The 13,481-nt window shown below is 39.8% G+C and overlaps 2 protein-coding genes across 2 annotated transcripts; both read right to left on the bottom strand.

Annotated features, from left to right (window-relative positions):
- Positions 1-1,727: 1,727 nt before the first annotated feature.
- Positions 1,728-2,708, bottom strand: LOC125078722 (olfactory receptor 4C3). Its single transcript, XM_047691794.1, has one exon. The coding sequence runs from the start codon at positions 2,628-2,630 to the stop codon at positions 1,728-1,730; it is 903 nt and encodes a 300-aa protein (XP_047547750.1). The 5' UTR covers positions 2,631-2,708.
- Positions 2,709-12,144: 9,436 nt separating this feature from the next.
- Positions 12,145-13,053, bottom strand: LOC125078817 (olfactory receptor 140). Its single transcript, XM_047692017.1, has one exon. It carries the CDS (start codon positions 13,051-13,053, stop codon positions 12,145-12,147), a length of 909 nt encoding a protein of 302 aa, XP_047547973.1.
- Between the last annotated feature and the right edge of the window lie 428 nt (positions 13,054-13,481).

Here is a 13,481-nt window from a genome sequence, read left to right as displayed (position 1 = left end):
GGAAGATAGGCTATTTTTTAGTAAGCCCCACCACAACTTCATATTTATTAGCTGATTGGAAAATTGGCTCAATCATATTTTTATTATCTAATAACAGAAATGAAAGGTCTCCTATTCAGATTCAAGGTCTCAGAATTCAAGATCTCCTTTATACCTAGTTTTATTAACTAGACTATCAGAATGTGACAAAATGAAAGACAATGTTTATTTTTCCTAGGAATTTTGAAACTGTTGTTTTTGTTAGACATAGAAAAGTAGGGGTGCAACAATAACTACTTCCTGATGAGCTCCTGAATTTTTTGGTTCTTGGAGACTAATTTTGAATACTTATTGTTGTCAAACTGTTTTTCATATTTAGTTTTCATAGTTAGTTTTTCTTAGTGCAAAAAGTGGATATGTTGCAACATCATGAATGACAGATTATTTGGGAAACAAAAGAGAAGCTTATTATAAATTATGGCAGCTTTCACTCGAATGAAACCTGATAAGGGATGGGGTCAGAGCTCATAAAACCGGGAAAAGAATGGAGCACACATGGGTTTATGTTTCAGATTCCAGAACACTGTCATCCCTTGGAATCTGAAATAGAGGGAGTTGGGGGGGGGGGGAGGAAATGCTACTTTGCATCACTGACCAAAAACTAAGCCATTCTACTCTACGCACAGCATATATTTCACACCTAGCAGAGATAAAAAAGTGAAAGAAGGCAATCTCTGTATGGAAGGTTAGGAAAAGTTTGAGGAACCTATCAAATAAATCATGTTGTGTGTATATGTCCCAGAACCTGGATTCCGAATTTTCCATAGATTTTCTAATTTAATTCTCACAGTAACACTTTAGATATATATTATCTTCACTCTTCATTTAAAGACAGACACCAGAGGCTGACAGAAGTTTGGTCACTTAGGGGTGCCTTGGTGGCACAGTCAGTTAGGCATCTTACTTCTGGTTTCAGCTCAGGTCATGATCTCAGGGTTGTGTGATCGAGCCTTGCATAGGGCTTCACACCCAGCATGGAGCCTACACGAGAGTCTCTCCCTCTCCATCTGCCTACCTCCCTGGCTCACACACTCTAAAAAATCACTCTCATGCTCTCTCTCTCAAATAAATGAAATCTTTTTTTTTAAAGAGGAAGTTTGGTCACTTATTCAAGATCATGTCACAAGTAAGCATGGGAAATAAGAAACTCGGGTTCATCTGTCTCCCGAGCTAAGGTCTTATAAAACAGCACCTATGCCAAGGATGTCATACAGGGTGATGAGAAGGAATAGAAGCCTTGCCCAGATGGACACAGGCTGCTGTACAAGGCTAAGCATGAAATGATTTACCTTAAGTTGTATTTTGTCTCACATTTCTACAGTTCAATTACCACACAGACTGGAATGATATAACATGGTTGCCTTTGAAAGATCTGGATGATGGATTAAAAATAACTGATTTTGAGTTCTAGCTTAGTTACTCTAAAGCCAGATAACCTTAACTAATCAATTAATCACAAGAGACAAAGTTTCATTTCCAAAACAGAGAAAATAATCATTTCTGCCATATATGTCTCAAAATTATGCAATTATAGTGAAAAGACTAAACCATAGAAGTCTACGAAGATGAACAGATAACATGGAATAAGGTGATATTACATAATAAAAACAAGTTCAGGTTTGTTCCACTTAAAGAAATAAAGTCATTCCTGTTTCCTGCTTTACCACTCATTACACACTTTCACCTCCTTACTGAGTGAAGAGCTTTCTCATGGCATTTTTTACGTCTTCATTTCTCAGGGTATAAATGACTGGATTCAACATAGGTGTCAGGAGACCATAAAATACTGCTATGTTTTTGTCTATGGACAAAGTAAATGATGGTCGCATATAAGTAAATATACAAGGCACAAAGAACAGGGCAACAACAGTGAAGTGGGCCCCACAGGTAGACAGGGCTTTGCGTCTCCCCTCTGCACCATGGCACCTCAAGGAATACAGGATGACAATGTAGGAGGCAGCCAGCATGAGGAAGTTCAACAGGCAGATCACACCACTGTTGGCGACCACCAGCACACCAATGACATAAATGTCCGTACAGGCGAGTTCTAGCAATGGGTACAAGTCACAGACAAAGTGATCGATCACGTTAGGGCCACAGAAGGGCAGCTGAAGGACCAAGAGGAGCTGAACCAGTGAATGCAGGAAGCCTCCCAGCCAAGCCACGCCCACCAGCAGGGCACAGAGATGCCTGGTCATGATGGTCATGTAGTACAGGGGCTTGCAGATGGCCACATAGCGGTCATAGGCCATGACTGTGAGCAGGATGATCTCAACACCTCCCAAAAAATGGGCTCCAAAGAGCTGAGCCAGGCAGCCCTCAAAAGAGATGGTTCTCCCCTCACACAACGAGTCAGCAATGAGTTTAGGGGCCATAGAGGAAGAATAACAGGTGTCAATAAAGGATAGGTTGGCCAGAAAAAAATACATGGGGGAAGCCAGTGTGGGACTGAAGGTAACGGTGACCACAATGAGCATGTTGCCACACACAGTGACCACATAGATGATCAAAAAAACCACAAAGAGGACCCTCTGTATCTGTGCATTCTGTGAGAGTCCCAGCATGAAAAATTCTGTGATATTATGCAGCATTTCCACAGAGTCCAAGGAGGAGAATGCACGTATGCTCCTGCCTATAAAGTCAAGAGAGAAACACAATTTTAACAGAATTACAAGTGGGAAGAGGTGTTGCGAGGTTTTCTTGGGATGCCCCCACTTCCCTTTGTCTCTCCTAACACTTTCTGTTCCAAAATTCTTGGACCAATTCACTTTGTTAATCTCTAAATGTGAGCATGTCTCTTGTTAACTTTAGCATCAGTGGGCAGTAGGTACCTAAGTTATTACATGAAAATAATAATTGAATTATCTAAATTTTAAATTAGCTTTGTTACTACAGAAATAACATTTGGTGGACCTTGATTTTCTAATTCAGCTAGTAATTTTCTAATTCATCTGACAATTTACAGGAGGTTTCCACATAGATACAATGGCACTTGAGAAAACCAAGTATATTAGGATCTCCTGAAATCTCTGCACATAGAGTCCACACCCTTTGAATTAAATCTTTCTTCTTAAACTTTTCAGTGAGGTTTGTTATGCTTTCTGTCAGTGTTTCTGATGGCAGCGCAAACTGATGTAAAACAAACTGAAGCAAAACTTTCACAGTCTTGCTTCAGAACTCACAGAACTGACAGAACTCAAAAGCTGACTAACGGCAAATGGAGACCTCCTCAACTTCCCATTTCTCTCCCCGCCCATCTCCTCCCACTCTGAACCCATGGCAGGGGCAAAATAATGTCCAGGACATTATAGCAATCATTCTAGCTAAAAGCTACTAGTCCTTCTGCATTTATGGGAAGGACTCAAAGTACAAGTTCAGTGATCACCCATGAAAGATCCTATTAAGTAATGAGTATCTGCCTATTCATTAAAGGAAGCTACCAGGCAAGGTAGGGAGAGCAGATACCCCATCATAACCAGCTATAAATTCACCTGGCAGAATATTCCTACTCTCCTTTTATTCTCCGAATGATAGTAAGGAAATTCTTGCGCCTATCTCAGTTTTAAACAAAAAACTGACACTAACCCCACGCACCACCAACGTATGGTTTTCCTGGAAATATAGGTCTCTTTAAAGTAGCTGAATCTTCCAAACTGCTGAAGATCTGATGCTCTGTATAATAAGAATTAAGGTAGAATCATTAGGTGTCCGAGGAAGAGACACCCAGATATAAGAAACGCTGGGGAGAAGATTTCTGTGTTCATCAAGAAGCTGCCTGCTTTTTCTCTCTCTCAGTTTTAGTTCAAGAAGGCAAATGTAGCTTCTGCAAGTGGCATGTCTGATGGGAGCCTTTTCAGAGCAGAACATTATGGCCAAGAGGACAGACAGTGGTGATAAGTGCAAACACCTGGGTAGTATGTAGTTTTTGCCAAGCACTACCCTAACTGCTTTATGTGTATCAGCTCGTTTAAGCCTCTCGTTATCCCCATGAGGTAGATCGCTGTTTTCAACCTCCTTTTGCAGAGCAAGAAAGTGAGACACACATTAGCAACTCACAGAAGCATACTCAGCTAGTAAGTGGCAGAGCTGGGGCTTGCAGCCAGGGAATCTTGTTACAGATTCTGTGGGCTTCCTGGCACTACACTTTCACTTAAACTAACCTGGGTTTGACTCCTTGCTCTGCCAGTTGTTGGCCATTTAACTGAGAACAACTTCTCAAAGCTTCAATGTTCTTTTCTATAAAAAATGAAAATAAAAGAACTGCTACACCCTGTGGTTGCAGAGAGCAGTAGATGAGAACAGGGCATGCTGAGTGTTCCTATGGAGCCTGGATAGGATAAAAATCCAATAAATGGCTTCTCTGAAATCACTATCATCAACTCTGTGGGCGACAAACTCTTCATGTAACTTAAGGACTCAAGGGCCTAAGTGGATGAATTCAAAACTAACTTAGTTATATTAGGCATAACTAATTATATTCAAAACTATATTATAAATACAAAAAACACCCTAATACTGATCCTCATAAAGAACACAGAGAAAATGCAAACAGATATGAATAGCAAAGAATTGATCCAAATAATGAATTTATATGCCCCAAAATTAAAATGTTAAGCTGTTGGAGGCTACGGCATGGTTGGAGTCGTGGATCAAACCAGGCCCTGACTTGTGTCTCCTTTAAAGTCCGGATGCCTTGATAAGGGGTTAAGGACAGGAAAGTTGAGTAACACTGAGGAAGGGTCTGTGCTATGTGTCGTGCGCTCGCCTACGTGACTTCCCACACGCTCTCCCTACAGAAGGGAACAATGTGGTCAGGGTCATGAATTCTTAGTTGGTCCTTGTTGTTCCTGCACCTCCCATAACCCACTCCCTGGTTGATTGTCTTGCTAATGGCTTTAGCCAAGACTACCTGGCATCACGAGATTTGCTTGTAGTTAATGTAAACTTGTTATAGAAACTTGCCGTCATCTGACTAGGTACTGATGTAATACATCAGTATTACTAGTAATAGTAATACATCAGTATTACTCCTTCTATTGTGGTCTGCCTTATAAATGCTTGTAAGATGTGGAATAAAATCGGCACTGTTGGACATCATCCTCAGTGTTCCTCCTGCTCCCATCTCTTTGTCTCTTAATTTCTTTTCACCATCCTCTTATCCTCACATTCCTGGTCAATTTGTCGCGCCGGCCGAGACATTAAGTGGATTCATCTCTGTGATCTATTAAGTAAATTATTTATTAAAAGCTAGCCAGAAGAAAAAGAAGTCATCATCTCCTCCTTGAGTTACCCATGAGAAACAAAATTATTTTGTGGAAAGTAATGAGAATTTTAGTAAAATTATTCTACTGAAGTTTTGAGTTGCATTTTTCTTTTTTTTTTTTTTAAGATAGATTTATTTATTTATTTATTTGACACAAAGAGAGCACAAGTAGGCAGAGCACAGGCAGAGGGAGAGGGAGAAGCAGGCTCCCTGGAGCAGAGAGCCCAAAGCAGGCTCGATGCCAGGACCCTGGGATCATGACCTGAGTCAAAGACAGCCACTTAAAAAAAAAAAAAAAGACAGCTACTTAACTGACTGAGCCACCCAGGCACCTCTTCTTTTATTTAATTTTAAAAACAGATTATGAAAAACTTACATTGACTGGATCTGAGGACAACAAGTCTCCAGGTTTTGTGTTGTGCTTTGTTTTTACACCCTAACACCATGGAAAAGTGGATGTGGAAGAGTTCTTAGAGGATCATCAGACCAGCTCCAAGCATATCATCCCAAATTTCACTGTTCACATGATTAAACTCCTGGATGAGATTAGAATTGTTTTATCCATTGAGATAAAGCACAGGCTGGGTAGTTGCTATTGATTACCAAAACTCATCTGAGCTGAAGGTTTCTTAGACTATTACAAGGTGAGAACCCAAAAGATGGTCATTCATTTACAAGCAGCTGGGAATTTGTTCTGTCATCCATTTCCCCTTTATCTGTTTAAGAACCTGATGGCATTTACAATCATTTTTTTTTCAATTATCAATTCTAAAGATGGTGGATTTCAGACTAAGAGAGACTAGATGCACTGATTCAAGGTCACATGAGTGACCCATAGCAGAGGGGCAGCTGGAACCCAGATTGGTACCCCAACATAAGCCCTTTCCAATGCAACTACCACCTTCTATTACCTGCCTTCTCTAGAGGAAGGAGCAGGATCATTAGCTCTGCTTTCTGCTAAGGATATTCACCAGCACAGTCTCAGGGAAAAGCTTTCTCCTTCTACAGGACAGGGTTTTTATAAGGGAGTTGGGAGTGATAGCACAGGGACTGTCAGTGCCATATGGCTTCCACCTTTCCAAGGGAGAATAATTCTCCCTCACAGGATCACTTGCAGAAGCAGTGTAGAGCTTGTGCCTCCTTCATGTATCAGAACAATGTTAGCGCCATCATTTAATTAGTCCCCTGAATAGAATTTTGGTCTCAAAAGGAAGTGACTTCTCCTGTACCTCTTAGAAGTGCCCGATGTCCTTCTGGTATCTTGAGAGAAAAAGTATAAATCATCAAGAGAAAAGGGGAATTAGGATATTTAAAGAAATACTGGAGGGTCAGTGTCCTTAGAAAAATTGCTGACTGAAGAACATCAGGAAGAATCAACAACATTTACTGAACATCTTCTATGTTTTAGGCACAGGTCTTTCATCTTCCCCCTTAAAGCTGAGAAAAGAGGATCACTGTCCTTTAAGCAGGAGGGGCAGAGGGAGAGAATCTCATGCAGGTCCCACACTGAGGACCCAGCTTGATGCAGAGCTCAATCTCAGGACCCCAAGACCATGACTCAAGCTGAAATCAAGAGTCGGACACTTAACCTACTGAGCCACCAGGCACCCCACTATTCTTCATTTTAGTTCAAGAACTCCCTAAGTCTTGTTTCTTAGAACTGCAATGCAGTTCACAAGCTTCTTTCTTCCTTTTCTCAGCTCTCCATTACAGAGTGAGATCTGTGCCATTCTGGATGGTTCCTCCCACCTTCCCTCACCAGTGTTTCCCCAGTAAATCTCTTGCACATCTACTCTGTCTTACCTTCTGCTTCTCAGAACTAGGACTGATCTAGAAAATACAAAGAACTCTTACAAATCTCAGGGCACCTGGGTGGCTCAGTCAGCTAAGCGGCCGCCTTCAGCTCAGGTCATGATCCCAGGGTCCTGGGATTGAGCCCGTCAGGCTCCCTGCTCAGCGGAAAGCCTACTTCTCCCTCTTTCTCCTTTTGCCTGCACTCAGCCTACTTGTGTTCTCTCCCCCTCTCTCTGTCAAATAAATAAATAAAATCATTTTAAAAAGAACTCTTAAGGGCACCTGGGTGGCTCAGTGTGTTAAAGCCTCTGCCTTCGGCTCAGCTCATGGTCTCAGGGTCCTGGGATCGAGCCCTGAGTCAGGCTCTCTGCTCAGTGTGGAGCCTGCTTCCCTTCCTCTCTCTCTCTGCCTGCCTCTCTGCCTACTTGTGATCTCTGTCAAATAAATAAAATCTTTAAAAAAAAAAAAAAAGAACTCTTACAAATCAATAAGATAAAACAACCACATGAGATTGGAACAACACTTCAGCAAAGAAGATAACCAATGGCCCGTAAACATCTAAGGGGGTAAGACTCATCTGAAAATAAGATATGGGACCACAACAAAATACCACTGCAAGGCTTCCCCTACGTGCCTAAAACGAAAAGGATGGTCAATACCAAGTGTTTATTTTCAATATAGAGGAATGGTATCTCTCTATGCCGCTTGTACAAATGTATAAATGTTTTCTAAGTATACACAGGATATATATAAATATACATATAACCAATGACCCAGAAACACTATACCTAGGTATAAACCTAGAGAAAGATATGCAGCTTACATGGAAAGATACATCACCAAGACTCTTAACAGAGCCATTTGTAAAACCATTAAACTGGTAACTTGAATATCCATAATTAACAGAATAGGTAAAAAGTGTTGGTATATTTATACAACTGACTAACAGAATGAAAACAAGTGAATGAAAGATATCACAACATGAATGAATCTCACAAACACAATATGAGCCAAAGAATCCAGAGTTAGTCAATGATTGCATATAAGATTGCATCATTTAAAATGTAAAATAAGGGGCGCCTGGGTGGCTCAGTGGGTTAAGCCGCTGCCTTCGACTCGGGTCATGATCTCGGGGTCCTGGGATCGAGTCCCACATCGGGCTCTCTGCTCAGCAGGGAGCCTGCTTCCCTTCCTCTCTCTCTGCCTGCCTCTCTGCCTACTTGTGATCTCTGTCTGTCAAAGAAATAAATAAAATCTTAAAAAATAAAATGTAAAATAAGCCAACCTAGGGATGTGTACATAGGTGGTAAATATACAAGTATTAAGAAAAGCAAAAAAGTTTTATCACAAAAGTCACCTTAGTGTTGACCTTTAAGGGAAGAGAAAGACATATGAATGGAAAGATATAAGAGATCCTGGGAGGGCTAGAAATCTACTTCTTGAACTCCTTTGTGGTTTTATGGATGTCCCACTTTATGAATCAAAGATTTTTGTCTTGATTTTTTAATTATCTGATTAGGCTGTGTCTTGGGTGGATTTCTTTAAGTTCATCCAGTTTGAGATTTACTGAGCTTCCCAAACCTCTAAGTTTATATATTTCACCAAATTTGAGAAGTTTTCAGCCATTATTTTTTTAACATTTTTTTCTGAGCCACATTCTTTCTCCTCCTTTTTCTGAGACTCTAATTACATAAATATTGGACATTTTGGTATTGTCCCACAAGTCTCTAATACCCTGTCCAGTATTTGTAAATTTTTACTCTCTGTGGATAATTTCTACTGATAGAGCTATTGATCTACCTGACTGGATAATTTCTGTTGATCTATCTTCAAGTTCACCTTTCTTTTATATTCTTACTATACCACTGAGCCCAGCCAGTGAATTCTTTATTTTGGCCATTGAATCTTTCAGTTTTCAATTTCCAATTTCATTCTTTTTTATAATCTCTATTGCTTTGCTGACACTTTCTACCTTTCCATTTGTTTCAAATACATTCACCCTTACTATAGGATCATGATTATAATGGTTGCTTTAAAGTCTTTGTCTGAAAATTCCACCATCTTTGTCATTGAGTCTGCTGGGATTTTTTTTTTTTCCACTTGCAGGTTGAGATTTCCTCCTTGGCTGTATGTTGAGTATTGTCGGATTGTATCTTGGATATTTTGAATATTATGTAATGATACCTGATCTTTTTAAAATTGAGAATGTTGAACTTTTAATTTTAGCAGGCAATTAATCTTGCTAGTTTCAGGTTGCAGTTTCCAACCCATCTTCTGTGGGCTGTGATCCCAAAGTCAGTTCAGTTAGCAAATCTTCCAGAGTGTTCTTCTGCTCTTTCTCAAAGGTAGGCCACCCTGTGTCCAGTCTAGGACTTGAGTAGTGGTCTATCCTATAATGCCATTCTCAAAGACCTTGGAATGCTATTTGAGTTCAGATTCACACATTTCACTGCTCTGAGGCAGAGAGGCAAAAATCTTAAGAAAGACACTCTGAGTTGGGTGTTCTGGAATGGGACACTGCCCCACTCTTATTGGGTGAGGGATAAAATAACTAATAAAAGTTCCTAAAACATGACTTGCCAGAGCCTTCTTATTTTAAAACACCTCCAGGAGCTAAAAGAATTGCAGTCACTGTCAGGATAGCTTTGAGAGCTGAAATAAAATACTTTAACACAATATACTGAGAGAATCATACAGTTTTTCTCCTTTGGCCTATTAAAGGAAAATCCATTATGTTAATGAGCTTTCTAATTTTAATTCCCAGGAACTAGGTCTTTTTTTGAAGATAGGATTTGAGTCTGATTCTATTCAGTGTGATGCCTGTGGAATCTAGAACGTCATCTGGGATGCTACTTTTTATCAAAGAACCAGCTTGAGTTTATTTATGAGTTCCAGTAAATTCTGTTCATAATGTCTCTTTGTTGTTTGGGGGAAATCATGTATGTTTATTGTACATTAAAAACAAACACCTAAAAATACATGGGTAAAAGTTCAAAGTTAAATAGAATCAAACCACAAAATTAAGTACTGTTGCCATTTTGATAAACTTAATTCAAAATACACATCCCTATCCAGACCTGCACGGGCAGATTACAAGGTACAAAATTTTATATCACCAGGCCATGTGTTGTTTCATAACCTGACTTTTAAGTTCTGTCTCAAGTTGTAAACACTTTCTATGACAACAAATATAGACAAATGCCACCAGTTTAAACCAATGAACATAATCTGTGTATCATGGAACATAAGATTGTGGGGAAACATGTAGCTACTGGCATTAGATATGAAACAGTGAAATTAAGAGCTATGGAAACCAGGAAAAATATTTAAAAATATTGCATAGGAAATGTTATCACAACTAGTGAGTTGTTGTTTTTTTTTTACTTTTGTCTATAGACTTCTTCCTGCCAAAGAAACTTTTACAAAATTCTTTTCACTGTATTATCAATAAAATATAGCCCTCCAGCAGAATACCTGGGACAGTGACCAGAGAACTCAAAAGGTTCAAGTTACAATAAGACATACAAATGGAAAGCAAAGCTTTTCCACAGTAACGAGTGACCAGGAGCAAGCATTTTACCAAGTGAATTAGAGAGAATCACAGCCTCCTGGATGTTATACTGAATGGTGACTCTGGACTTGAAATAAATCTGGGCAAGGGCATATCAGAGATTACAATAAGATTGATAACAGGAAGTTTACAAGCAGGAAACACAAAATAATACATTCAGAAGAAGATCTGTGGATAGTAAAGCACTATGCATTTTGGCAAGATCATAATTGAAGGCAGACAAAAAGATCTGGATTTAAATTCCAGCTCAACCTTGGCTAAGTAAATCAACCTCTATGAATACATTTTCTTCATTTTTAAAAAGAAAACCATGTCAACTTCTTATGAGGACAATATGAGACCCCATTTGTAAACTGATGTACCAAGTCAATGTTCAATAGTTTCTGTGTATGTGTATGTGTGTGGTCACGTGGACATAATGTTTAGACATTAATTGCAGAATTTCATAACATATGATAGTTATATTAACTTTAGTATAAACCTATTCTGTGCATTTTCAGGATCTGAGTTCAGCAATCCCTAATTTTATTTGCTGTATTCTCAGAGACCCAAGCTGTAGATTCTTTCCAATATTACTGTTCCAAAACCAACTTGTCCCTCCACAGACAGCAACAATGCCCAAAAAGCCTCTGCCTTGGTTCTTCCCTAGGGTCAAGGGAACAAAGAGGGATGCCTGCAAAAAGGACATTCAACTGTTGGTATCCAGGTTGCATCTTCAAAACTGTTCATGGCAGGAAAGCCTTGGATCACCATCTAAGAATCCACATGGAAGATGAAGAGGAAGTGTAGATTATGCTGTGAGGACAATGTCCATCTCAGGGCAACCAGAGACTGCTGAGTCCCTCCCAATGTTCCCAGACCCAGTCACTCTCTGCACCTTGTGCTCTTCTGTCCAAGACCCAGCCAGAACAGCAGTCTCTGTCTGAAACATGCCAATAAAGGTAGTCTTGACTTTTCTCTGCTGTGGATTCCTGGCAATTTTGTGAAGCTGATGGACTCTTCCCAGAATGTTTTTAAGTGTAATAAGATCACATTAAACTATATTTCAGTAAAATCTTGAAAAAAATTGTAGACAGAATCAGGTATAAGCAAACCATCAGTAACTACTCTGATCAATATTCTGATGTGCAGATTTGGAGGACCAGATTAGTAACATTTCAATATGGGGATTCTACTCATCATTAGTACCCCAGGCTAATGAAGGATCCATCTCAGACAAAGGTGAGGGAGAGAGAGATGGTGCTTTCATGTCCTACAATTTAGTATAAACTGTTAAGAAGAAATTTAAGTTGCATATAATTTGTCTGGTCAGTAACATAGGATATGAATAGATTAGACATAATTTTAAACATTCAAATCAGTTTTATTCTGAAAATTTTTATAGTCTCGCAGTTCTCATCATGAGAACATGAATTCTTATTGAGAATGACTGGTTATTTCTTTCCCTGTTGTACCTGTATCCTCTATCCACAACTGCTCATTTTTTCCATAGATTTTTCATGGCATTTTTTACCTCTGCATTTCTCAGTGTATAAATCAGGGGGTTGAACATGGGTGTCAAAATACAATAAAACACAGCTACTATTTTGTCTATGGACAAAGTAGACGATGGCCGCATATAAATAAATATGCAAGGCACAAAGAATAGGGCAACAACAGTGAAGTGGGCCCCACAGGTAGACAGGGCTTTGCGTCTCCCCTCTGCACCATGGCACCTCAAGGAATGCAGGATGACAATGTAGGAGGCAGCCAGCATGAGGAAGTTCAACAGGCAGATCACACCACTGTTGGCGACCACCAGCACACCGATGACGTAAGTGTCTGTACAGGCGAGTTCCAGCAACGGGTACATGTCACAGACAAAGTGATCGATCACATTAGGGCCACAGAAGGGCAGCTGAAGGACCAAGAGGAGCTGAACCAGTGAATGCAGGAAGCCTCCCAGCCAAGCCACGCCCACCAGCAGGGCACAGAGATGCCTGGTCATGATGGTCATGTAGTGCAGGGGTTTGCAGATGGCTACATAACGGTCATAGGCCATGACTGTGAGCAGGATGATTTCAGTTCCTCCCAGTAAATGGGCAACAAAGAATTGAGCTAGGCAACCCTCAAAAGAGATGGCTCTCCCCTCATACAAGGAGTCAGCAATGAGTTTTGGGGTCATACATGAGGAATAACAAGTATCAATAAAAGACAAGCATGAGAGAAAAAAGTACATAGGAGAGCCCAAGGTGGGACTAATGATAATGGTGGTCATGATAAGTAGGTTGCCTCCAACAGAGACAAGGTAGACAATCAAAAAGAATACAAATAAAACTCTCTGCACCACAGAGTTTTGTGAGAGTCCCAGCATGAAAAATTCTGTGATGTTTTGTGGACTATCCATGAATCCTGAGCTACAGCAAGGACTTGGGTGAAAAGAGATTCACCAAGAATAATTTGTTACTACCTCTTTCAAGAAATTTCAGAAAGTTGGGGGAAATCAGTGTTTGTGGAATAGCATTATCCCAAATCCTGAGTCTCAAAGCAGGAACCTGCTAATAATACAAATCATTTTCTGCATTTCTAATTCATAATTTTGACTAAGTACAAAGTTAAATAGCAGAAAAAATAAACAACTCCTAAAATATTACATCTCTTGCATTTTAACCAATGAGAATGAATTCTATTTTCTTTCTTTTTTTTTAAAGATTTTATTTATTTATTTGACAGAGAGAGATCACAAGTAGATGGAGAGGAAGGCAGAGAGAGAGAGAGAGAGAGGGAAGCAGGCTTCTTGCTGAGCAGAGAGCCCGATGTGGGACTCGATCCCAG

This window comes from Lutra lutra, chromosome 10 (genome assembly GCF_902655055.1).
Source record: "Lutra lutra chromosome 10, mLutLut1.2, whole genome shotgun sequence".
NCBI classification, from domain to species: domain Eukaryota; kingdom Metazoa; phylum Chordata; class Mammalia; order Carnivora; family Mustelidae; genus Lutra; species Lutra lutra.
Note: the sequence above shows the minus strand (reverse complement) of the source record. Positions and strands in the feature narration are given on the sequence as shown.

Coding starts and splice junctions, on each gene's coding strand:
- LOC125078817 (XM_047692017.1), bottom strand. CDS start 13,053: ATGGATAGTCCACAAAACATCACAGAATTTTTCATGCTGGGACTCTCA.
- LOC125078722 (XM_047691794.1), bottom strand. CDS start 2,630: ATGCTGCATAATATCACAGAATTTTTCATGCTGGGACTCTCACAGAAT.